Source organism: Cebus imitator, unplaced genomic scaffold (assembly GCF_001604975.1).
Source record: "Cebus imitator isolate Cc_AM_T3 unplaced genomic scaffold, Cebus_imitator-1.0 Scaffold377, whole genome shotgun sequence".
NCBI lineage: Eukaryota > Metazoa > Chordata > Mammalia > Primates > Cebidae > Cebus > Cebus imitator.
In genome coordinates this window covers 1,727,444-1,739,521 of record NW_016107692.1, presented here as the reverse complement: position 1 = coordinate 1,739,521, position 12,078 = coordinate 1,727,444, and the positions used below count along the sequence as shown (strand labels likewise).

The window sequence follows — 12,078 nt, the reverse complement described above, 5'->3', positions numbered from 1 at the left end:
ATTAATTTAAAATACTGATTACAGACTATTTCCAAACTGTATAATGTATGAAGATTTATACCTAATTTCTAATTAAATGACCTTATCAAAAATGTCTTGTTCAAGCTCACAGTATTTCAGATATTTACCTTTTGATGATATTGGAGTGAAAATGCTTTTTGGAATTACTACCCTATCTTCTGAGTTTCTTGCCCAGTCAACCATTCCCTTCCGTCCTTTCATTGGAAAGTTGATGTCTGTTAGGACAGAGGCTGCAGGAAGCTTCTGAATACTAGCCACTATTAAAAAAGAAATAATAATTTCAACTAAAATTGCTTTATTTTTTAGTGTAATTAATATTGATCAAGTTAAATCTTACAGCATATTCAAAACAAAATTTCAAGTCAAAATTATATTTTTCAGAGCAAAAATATAACTATGTCTTCTTATTAGATAAAATTTTTTATTAGGTTGCTGAATTTTACTTATCAGTCTTAGTTTTTGTTGCTTTCAGCAGGAAGCATACAATGGTGGTCAATGATGGAGTGGATATTCTGAACGTATCAGCAGGCACTGCTACAGTGGTTGTTCATAGTTTGTCTCCATTCTAATTTTTAGAAACTCACACTGCATTTTTTAAAAACATTTTTATTAACAGACTTATGACTAATGGATTACAATTGGTATTTAAATTTGAATTTTGTCTTAAGAAGAAATTAACTGCATTTTCATCTGAACATTGTCTTGGGAACAAATTTTTCATGGATTAGGTGGGGTACCCTGAAGAAATGTACAACAAAGCTATATTACTTTGGGAGACAGAACTGTGAGAACCTAAATAATAAAGGTACCAATACTGTCAGAATTACACAATGAAAATAATATGTAGAAATATTCATCAAATAGATTAACAATAACAATTCTTAAAACTTCTAAAATTGAAAGTAAAAATGTGTGTATAAATATATACATATATATAGAGAATTGTGTCTTCAATACCAATAAATATTATAATGTATATCAGAAAATGCATGAATAATGTTTAGTAATACTTTAATATATTTTTATAGTTATATAAAAATTCATACATGTAAAATTTATAATGTATAATAAAACTGTGATGATAAATACTCCAGCACTTATAGATTACAAGCATTTTCAATTATGTAGTGTTATTTGTACAACTTTTAGATAGGTCCACAGTTGTTCAACATCATGTGTTTAAGTGTCCCATATATGGAAACGTGACACAGACAATTTTTTTTTTTTTTTTTTGACACAGTCTTACTCTGTCACCATGCTGGAGTGCAGTGGCGCAATCTCGGCTCACTGCAACCTCTGCCTCCTGGGTTCAAACGATTATTCCTCAGCCTCCCAAGTAGCTGGGACAACAGGTGCATGCCACCACTCCCGGTTAATTTTTTTGCATTTTTAGTAGAGACAGGGTTTCACCATGTTGGTCAGGATGGTCTCAATCTCTTGACCTCGTGATCAGCCCGCTTCAGCCTCCCAAAGTGCTGGGATTACAGGCGTAAACCACTGCGCCTGGCCATGATGCAGACATGTAAAAGCTATTGCAATTGAAAAGCTAAAGTAAAAATTTATTACAGTCCACATAAGTGAATTTCATTTAAAGGAATTTGTAATTTAAATTGGGAGGATGAAAATAAAGAATTTAACAATATTAGTCGTATAAATATATTACTGCAAAACTTAGTTTCAAATTAAATTGGTTATATCAAATTAGTGAAATTGTACTCTATTAAAGTTCTTTCAGGTTATTATTCAATCCATTATCAGCATAGGGTGGAATTTCACTTTTCCTCTAATTTGACATACTAAGCTTTAAAAAGTACTTTATAAGTAATGCTAAAGGAAAGAGGGTACTGGGTAACACATAAATAAATTATGGAAGTTAAATGCTGTTTGGGGATACCAGCTGTAACATAGTTTCTTTAAATTTTAAAACAATATACTTTTTGCTGTCCATAAATAAGCCAGTTCATCTTTTCTAGATGGTCCAAATCCCTGCTGTATACAGATGAACAGGTCAGCAAGTTAGTAGGACATTTTTTTTTGAGTCCTCTAAGCAATACTCAATGTGCAGAATTAAGTATACATACTTTTATATGCCTTGACTCTAACTTTTGTTGTCTTGGGGTTTAGAGAAAATTTATTTCACTTCTTTGGTATAAAAACTGCTGAAAAAAAAATAAAGGTTTTCTCACTGTCATACAACTAGTTCCTATTATAAAAGAGAATAAAAGAAACTATTGGACTCTGCAGTATAATAATTTTTCTGTCTCTATGTATATTAGATAGAAACAAAAAACAAATAGAAACATAACCAATGGATGAAGAATATTTTGTATGAACTATATATCACTTTATTCAGAATAAATGCTAGTCTAATACCATATTCATAAATCTATAAATTGATATCGTTATGCATGCATGGTTCTTTATGAAATATACTCATTCTTCAATTAGAGGTACATAAGCTGTTAAATTACAATTATATAAATTAGATTGTACTTTTGAACACAGTCTAAAGAAATGGAAAAATCAATTAGGATCACTAATTTATGAAATAAATCCTTTAAATTGCATAGTTTTCAGTATGAGAAGTGTGCAAAAGTAAACACATACTTATTAATTATAGTAGGAATGTAATGGAGATTTTTATTATTATATGTACATTCTAGGTGGTTTGAGATTTTTGCCTGGATGGTAACTAAGATCCTGAAATATGTCTTTGTTTCTTGAGATATTTTATTTCATTTTATTTTTAGTTAGCAAGTCAAAATTGTATATAATTATCATGTACAGCATGTTGCTTTAAAATATGTATATATGTGGAATAGTTAATTTGAACTAATTAGCATAAGCACTACCTCATATACTTTTTATTTTTTATGTAGTGAGAACACTTAAAATCTACTCTCTTAGCAATATAGTTCTTAAAGTAGAATGAATATTTCAATAAATCCATTATGAAAAGGATATACTTTCATACACTAATGAGATTCAAATTATACCTGTGAAATTTTCAATATGCATGTTTTTACAAATGTGAAATTTAAAGTTACACATATTTACCTCTAACCTAAACAGGCAGATATCTAAAATAGCAATGTGGTTCTTTATGACCCCTGAGTAACCGATGAGAAAACCTATTTTCATGCAGAAAAGGTAGTTTATAGATGACTTTTACTTCTTTGTTTTTCCTGTTTCTGTTTCAGACAATAGATCAATCCAACCTTCAATCCCTTTCCTTCTTCAGAGTTTAACTGTCAAAACACTCAGGTAACATTTTGATGCAGTTAACATCTTTAGGGAAATAGGAAGCTCCTATGTTAAGTGAATACAAAAGAGGTAAGATTTTAAGATGTAATGCCTTAAACTACATCTAAGTAAATACGTATCTCATGCTGATAAAGGGACACAAATGCAAAGCATAAGTGCCTAATCTGCATATGCTGCTTCTGTAACAATTCCTGAATTAAAACCAGTCATTGTGGGTGTTTAGAAGATGGGGCAACTTTCCTCAAACATTGAAAAAAATAAGCCCTTCTTAACAGAATATTAAAGTACTTAAAATAAATCTCAGAGGACTCAGTGTCCCTGAACAAATAGGCACATCTTGAGCGCTCCAAGAATTATTCTAAATTCACTGTATCATGTTTTCATTACAACACTAGATTTGATTTCTTATGCAATAAAAATAGGTGACTCATCACTGATAAACCTTAGAGGAAAACCAGTTGCGCTTCCATTCTGCAATTTTAATACTTTCATTTTGAATTTCGATGGGCAGCATAAAATTTGTTTGAGAGCATCATGTCTTTTATTGACCAAACTTTTAAAGGATTCAGGTTCAGTATAGATTTTTGTTTATCAGAAAGCATAGGGAAATTTTACGGATGGGTTTAAAAGCACAAGATCTTTTTTGTGTGTGTGTGTTTTTTTGGGCAGGGGAGGTGTTTTTTTTTTTTTTTGTAACCACTGAGCACTCCTTTGATATATCAAAGCAGGATAATACTTCTCACCTTTTCCCTGAGAGAAATAATGAAGTTTTATCCCTTTGGCTCTATTTAGGTCCTAAAGCATGAGGATTCAGTCTTATTCATCCTTGTATTATGAGGACTTCACATACAAATTGGAGTCAGTTAATTTGATGCATCAGTTACATTACAGACAAGAATGGAAGGCATGTGAAAGAAAAAGTCTAGGAGCAAGAAAGGAAGAGTGGAAGAATGAAGGCTGTAAAGATGAGCAAAATGTACAAAGGCCAAAATATGAGAACAGTGGTCACTAGAATAGCTCATACAGACTTATGATCTGGATCCAATATTCACATCCCTGACTTTTTTAGGGTAACTATTTATCCTAGATTTCACAGATCCATTCCGGTTTATTCCTGCTGCTTTGTATAATTATATATAGTATCCTCTATCAGTCTCAAAAGTTTCAATTTGAAAGATAAATTCCATGTTCATCTTATAAGTTGTGTGACTGAGCAAATTGCCTAACCTCTTTGTGCCTCAATGTCTTTTTCTGTAACATGAGAATAATATCGACCTCATGAGCTGTTGAGGAGTAAAGAAGTTACTATCAAGAGCTGAGAATAGAACATCTAGAACAGTATTTGGTGCTTGAATGGTCCTATGTCACTGTTGTGTATTATTATTGGAGCAGGTTTTCCAGTTACCAAATCCAAGAGAACTACACCATAGTGTGTTACATGTCATTATAATGTATTTGACTATGTAGCATACATTATTTTTTGGTTGTTCTTCAGTGATCCTAAGCATGAGATTATATATTCAAAACTTTATGTTGATTATATTCATATAACAAAAGTCAGGAACTGCACCCAAAATAAATAGAGTTCCTCCTTTAGTACTTAAATATATCACCTGGGAGTTACATAAGGGTTCCTTTCTACTTAATCTTCTTTTTTCCTTCACCTTTTCATTTTTTTTTTTCCTGATGGAATCTGCCAGAGGAAAGGGGCTGCCTTATTTGGGTACACAAGATCAGCAAGGTTAAAAAAAAATCTTGCCTCAATAGAATGAGAGGATCACTGCATCATGAATGTCAAATTCAGTATTTCCACTGCAGTGAAGACCACAAACTGCAAACAGCACTTCAAAAGCATTGCATTTAAGCATTGACCTAAGTGCTTAATGCAGTAACTCAAGTTCCATAGCATTCAGTTGATTAAAGGAAACACTCATGTAATGGCACCTTATCACCATAAACAAGTGTTTAAGGGGATACAAAAGAAGTTTAAGGGCTGTCCTAAAAACTGTCTTTTTCATTGTTGCCTTATACTGATGTTTTCAATATATTTGACGTTTTCATCATTTTTCATGTTGATTCAGAGGAAACAACTTACAAATGAAAGTTTGCCTCAATACCAGAAAATTGCGCAATTATCAAAATGAAATTGTTTGTGGAAAACATCACTAAATGGTCACCTGCCTGGTTTTGAAATTCTGTAAGAAAAATACAGGGTCAGGAGAGAATGATACATTACCCCAGCATGTGAGAAAGCATCTAATGGTTTTGTTAGGGTAACCATAGCAAGCATACAGGGTCTGAACTGAGTCTACATGTAGTGTTACCGCTTTGGCATTAACAATTTTTTAAAAAAACATGACATATATTTACATAGCAATGCTAAGTACCTTGTAAAATATGAAGGGCATATGGTAGGGAAGGGAAGGATAGCTGACATTTATTGAACACTTGTATGACTTCATTCATTTCTTACTTCATTCAACAAGTATTTACCAAATGCCTCCTCTGCGCTAGATACTGTTCCTGGCACAGCACATGGCCAAATGCTTTACACATGATATCTTAGTGTATTAGTCTGTTCTCATGTTGCAATAAAGAACTGCCTGAGACTGGGTAATTTTTAAAGGAAAGAGGTTTAATTGTGTCTCAGTTCTGCAGGGCCAGGGAAGCCTCAGGAAACTTAACAATCATACCAGAAAGAGAAACCAACATATCCTTCTTCACGTGGCAGCAGGAAAGAGAAATAAATGCCTAGTCAAGGAGGAAGTCCCTTATAAAATTATCATATCTCATGATAATTAATTCGCTATCACGAGAACAAGATGAGGTAAACCACCCCCATGCTACAATTATCTCCACCTCCCATGACATGTGGGGATTATGGGAACTACAATTCAAAATGAGATTTAGGTGAGACACAGCCAAAACATATCACTTAGTTAACATTTAAAACATCACGGCCAAGCATGGTGGCTCACATCTGTAATCTCCACACTTTCAGAGTTCAAGGTAGGAGGATTGCTTGAGCCTAGGAATTCAAGTCCAGCCTGGGCAACATAGTGAGACCCCATATGTACAAAATAAAGAAACAAATATTTGTCAGGCACAGCAGTGCACACCTGTAGTCTCAGCTACTAGGGAGTCTGAGGTGGGTGGATCCCCTGTGTCCTGGAGGTCAAGGCTGCTGTGATTGCACCACTGCACTCCAGCCTGGGCTACAGAGTGAGGCCCTCCAAAAAAAGTTCCTACGAGGTATCTTTATTATTGACATCCTTATCATTATTATCAAGATGCTCATTTTACAAATGAGGAAGTACACTGTGATTCTGCACTGTGTGGTGCAATGTGATTTTATGTATCAAATTGATAGCAAATTTATTTTGCCTCATTGTAATATTTTCTACTATGTATAAAAGACAGACATAATGATTTCATTTGAGAAAACAAAATTCTCACTTGTGAGTCAGGAGATCAAAACTAGATACCAGTAAAGAGTGGTAATTACCAAAAGGGGAAATAAATATAGGCTCAGTTTAATTTGCCTAGCACAATTTTTGTGTTGTAGCATTTCTATGAAAAATCATATTTCAGGATTTTGCAACAGTGGCCTATAAGAAACATTCAGTTATTTATACAGACATTTGTATTTGTTGCCTTCTGAACCCCACTTTCCTCATCTATTATTCTTTCCCAAAAGGCTGGGATTAGAATGTTCAGGAATAGAAAAAGAATAGGATTGCTGGAGAGTAACAGGTAGCCATCACTTCCCTGGAAACAAAGCAGCTAGGAAGCCATCAGTAAGAACCACAGTGCCTGAAAGAGTTCTAACAGCTCCATCTCCACTGTCACCATGACATAGGTTAAGATCTCCAAGTCCCAGAAGTGTCTTCACACAGAGATTTAGATGGGAAAAATTCTTCACCTTAGGAGTTTATAATTATTTTTTAAAGAGAAAAAGCATGATTCTTTGATGCTCAAAAGTAGACAAACTAAAAGGGCAGTCAAGGAAGTAACTATGTAGTATTTCACGGGTTCCTTTTTCAACTTGTTTTAAATAATGTATTTTATATATATATTCTTTTAAATAATGTATTACATATATATTTGTATATAATACATTACTAAAATGTATATATAGAAACTTTAAATAATTAGCTATTTTGCATTTTCCTTTTCAGCATCAAAATGGAAAATAAACTTGTAAATTATTTGTGACTCGTCAACTTCAAACTCTGGAGTGTGTGTGTGTGTGTGTGTGTGTGTGTGTGTGTGTATGTGTGTTTTTCTTTCTTTCTTCTTTTTTGTCCATTAGTCAGTTCAAAGCCTGGGCATTCCTGGGCAGTGGGGCACGTTTCTGCTTTCTGCTCAAGGTCTCTCTGCCAGACTTCAGTAATCTCCATTGAGGATACCCTCAGCTTCCTCTCAGGCCACTCCTACTTCCCTTCCCAGCATTTACTAATGTTTATGTACAGGGTACATCTAGAGCCATAGATACAACTCTTGTAAGTTTTTTTGGCATGCAGCCGCATCCATTCACTCACATATTGTGAAAGTTATTTGAATCAAAATGGAGTAATTTGTGAAAGAAAGAAAGACGAAAGAAAGAGGGAAGGAGGAAGAAAAGGAAGGAAGAAAGGAAGGAGGGAAGGAAGGAATAAAGAAAGAAAAAGAGAAAGAAGAAAGGAAGGAAGGAAAAAAAGAAAAAGAAAGAGAAAGAAAGACAAAAACCTGGTATATAGAGTGGGAAAAGTAATGAAGACAGGATTCTATTGCACAAATGTATGATAATAAGAAGAATCACATTACATAATGATAAAGGGATCAATGCAACATGAAGAGCTAACTATCCTAAATATATATGCAACCAATACAGGAGCACCCAGACACATAAAGCAAATTCTTAATGACCTAGAAAGAGACTTAGACCCCTACACAATAATAGTGGGAGACTTTAACACTCCACTGTGAATATTAGACAGATCAATGAGATAGAAAATTAACAAGGATATCCAGGATTTGAACTCAGATCTGGACCAAGTGGAGCTGATAGACATCTACAGAACTCTCCACCCCAAATCCACAGAATATACATTCTTCTCAGCACCACATCGCACTTACTCTAAAACTGACCACATAATTGGAAGTAAATCACTCCTTAGCAAATGCAAAATAATGGAAATCATAACAACCAGTCTCTCAGATCACAGTGCAATAAAATTAGAACTCAGGATTAAGAAACCCACTCAAAACCACACAGCTACATGGAAACGGAACAACCTGCTCCTGAATGACTACTGGATAAATAATGAAATGAAGGCAGAAATGAAGATGTTCTTGGAAACCAATGAGAATGAAGACACAGAATCTTTGGGACACATTTAAAGCAGTTTCTAGAGGGAAATTTATAGCAATAAATGCCCACATGAGAAGTGAGGAAAAGCCTAAATTCAACACCCTATCATCACTATTAAAAGAACTAGATAGAGGAGCAAGGTCAAACAAATTTGGAAGCTAGCCGAAGACAAGAAAAAACTAAGATTAGAGCAGAATTGAAGGAGATAGAGACACAAAAAAATCCTTCAAAAAATCATTAAATTCAGGAGCTGGTTTTTTGAAAAGATCAGCAAAATAGATAGACCACTAGTTAGACTAAAAAAAAGAAAAGAGAGAAGAATCAAATAGATGCAATAAAAAATGATAAAGGAGATACCACCACCAATTTCACAGAAATATAAACTACTATCAGAGATTACTACAAACAACTCTATGTGCATAAATAATAAATCCAGAAGAAATGGACAAATTCCTGGACACTTACACAGTCCCAAGCCTAAACCAGGAAGGAGTTGAATCCCTAAATAGACCAATAACAAGGGCTGAAATTGAGGCACAATTAATAGCCTATCAACCTAAAAAAGTCCAGGATCAGACGGGTTCACAGCTGAATTCTACCAGACATACAAAGAAGAGCTGGTACCTCTCCTTCTGAAATGATTCCACACAATACAAAAAGAGGGAATACTCCTTAACTCATTTTATGAGAGCAACATTATTCTGATACAAAAACTTGGCCAAGACACAACTAAAAAAGAAAATTTCAGGCCAATATCCATGATGAACATCAATGGAAAAATCTTCAATAAAATATTGGCAAACCAAATGCAACAGCACATCAAAAAGCTTATCCATCATGATCAAGTAGGCTTCATCCTGGGGATGCAAGGCTAGTTCAACACATGCAAATCTATAAATGTAATTCATCAGATAAACAGAACCAAAGACATAAACCATATGATTATCTCAACAGATGCAGAGAAGACCTTCACCAAAATTTAACAGCTCTTTATACTAAAAATTCTCAATAAACTAGGTATTGATGGAAAATATCTCAAAATAATAAAAGCTATTAGGACAAACCCACAGCCAATATCATACTGAACAGGCAAAAACTGGAAACATTCCCTTTGAAAACTAGCATTAGACAAGGGTGTCTTCTCTCACCATTCCTATTGAACATAGTATTGGAAGTTCTAGCCAGAGCAATCAGGCAAGAAAAAGAAATAAAGGGTATTCAATTAGGAAAAGAGGAAGTCAAATTTTCTCTATTTACAGACAACATGATTGTATATTTAGAAGACACCATCATCTCAGCTCAAAATCTCTTTAAGACGATAGGCAACTTCAGCAAAGTCTAGGATACAAAATCAATGTGCAAAAATCATAAGCATTACTATACACAAATAACAGACAAACAGAGAGTAAAATCCTGAGCTAACTCCCATTCAGAATTGCTACAAAGAGAATAAAATACCTAGTAATACAACTAACAAAGGATTTCTTCAAGGAGAACTACAAACCACTGCTCAAGGAAATAAGAGTTGACACCGATGGAAAAACATTCCATGCTTATGGTCAGAAAGAATCAATATCGTGAAAATGGCCATATTGCCTGAAATAATTTATAGATTCAATGCTATTACCATTAAGCTACCATGGACCTCCTTTACAGAAATGGAGAAAACCACCTTAAACTTCATATGGAACCAAAAAAGAGCCCATATAGCCAAGACAATCCAAAGCAAAAAGAACAAACCTGGAGGCATCACACTACCTGACTTCAGACTATACTACAAGGCTACAGTAATAAAAACAGCATGGTATTGGTAGCAAAACAGAGATATAGACCAATGAAACAGAACAGAGAGAGACCTTGCAAGTAATGCCACACATCTACAACCATCTGATCTTTGACAAACCTCATGAAAACAGGCAATGGGGAAAGGGTTCCCTGTTTAATAAGTGGTGTTGGCAAAACTGGCTAGCCATGTGCAGAAAGCTGAAACTAGACCCCTTCCTTACACCTTATACAAAAATTAACTCCAGATGGATAAAAAATTTAAACATAAGACATAACACCATAAAACCCTAGAAGAAAACCTAGGCAATACCATTCAGGACATAGGCATAGGCAAGGACTTCATTACTAAAACACCAAAAGCAATGGCAACAAAAGCCAAAACAGACAAATGGGATCTAATTAAACTTAAGAGTTTCTGCACAGCAAAAGAAACAATCATTAGAGTAAACTGGCAACCATAAGAATGGGAAAAAATTTTTGCAATCTACCTATCTGACAAAGGGCTAATATCTAGAATCTACAAAGAACTAAAACAAATTTACAAGAAAAAAAAAAAAACAACCCCATCAAAAAGTGGGCAAACAATATGAACAGACACTTCTCAAAGAAGACATTTAAGTGGCCAAGAAACATATGAAAAAATGCTTATCATCACTGGTCATTAGAGAAATGCAAATCAAAACCACATTGAGATACCATCTCACACCATTTAGAATGGTGATGATTAAAAAATCTGGAGATTGGCCGGGCGCGGTGGCTCAAGCCTGTAATCCCAGCACTTTGGGAGGCCGAGGTGGGTGGATCACGAGGTCAAGAGATCGAGACCATCCTGGTCAACATGGTGAAACCCTGACTCTACTAAAAATACAAAAAATTAGCTGGGCATGGTGGCCTATAATCCCAGCTACTCAGGAGGCTGAGGCAGGAGAATTGCCTGAACCCAGGAGGCGGAGGTCGCGGTGAGCCGAGATCGCGCCATTGCACTCCAGCCTGGGTAACAAGAGCGAAACTCCGTCTCAAAAAAAAAAAAAAAAAAAATCTGGAGACAATAGATGATGCAGAGGATGTGGAGAAACAGGAATACTTTTACACCATTGATGGGAGTGTAAATTAGTTCAACCATGGTGGAAGACAGTGTGATAATTCCTCAAGGATCTAGAAATAGAAATTCCATTTGACCCAGCAATCCCATTACTGGGTATATACCCAAAAGATTATAAATCGTTCTATTACAAAGACACATGCACATGTATGTTCATTGAAACACTGTTTACTATAGCAAAGACTTGGAACCAACCCAAATGCCCATCAATGTTAGACAAAGAAAATGTGGCACATATACACCATGGAATACTATGGAGTCATATAAAAGGATGAGTTCATGTCCTTTTCCGTAACACGGATGAATCTGGAAACCATCATTCTCAGCAAACTGACACAAGAACAGAAAATCAAACACCACATGTTCTCACTCATAAATGGGTGTTGAACAATGAGAACACATGGACACAGGGAGGGGAACATCACACACTGGGGTCTGTTGGGGGATGGTCGGGTTAGGGGAGGGATAGCAGTGGGGAGATTGGGGAGGGATAGCATTAGGAGAAATACCTAATGCAGGTGATGGGGGGATGGATGCAGCAAACCACCATGAC

General features: G+C 35.0%; 1 protein-coding gene across 3 annotated transcripts in view; it reads right to left on the bottom strand.

The window, feature by feature from the left end:
• Nucleotides 1–12,078, bottom strand: part of ADGRB3 (adhesion G protein-coupled receptor B3) — a 756,499-nt gene that overhangs the window by 351,473 nt on the left and 392,948 nt on the right. For all 3 annotated transcript variants that reach the window (XM_017507539.2, XM_017507537.2, XM_017507538.2), the window contains one exon: nt 129–278. In XM_017507539.2, coding sequence (XP_017363028.1) covers nt 129–278 — 150 coding nt within the window. The remainder of the gene's footprint in view (nt 1–128; nt 279–12,078) is intronic.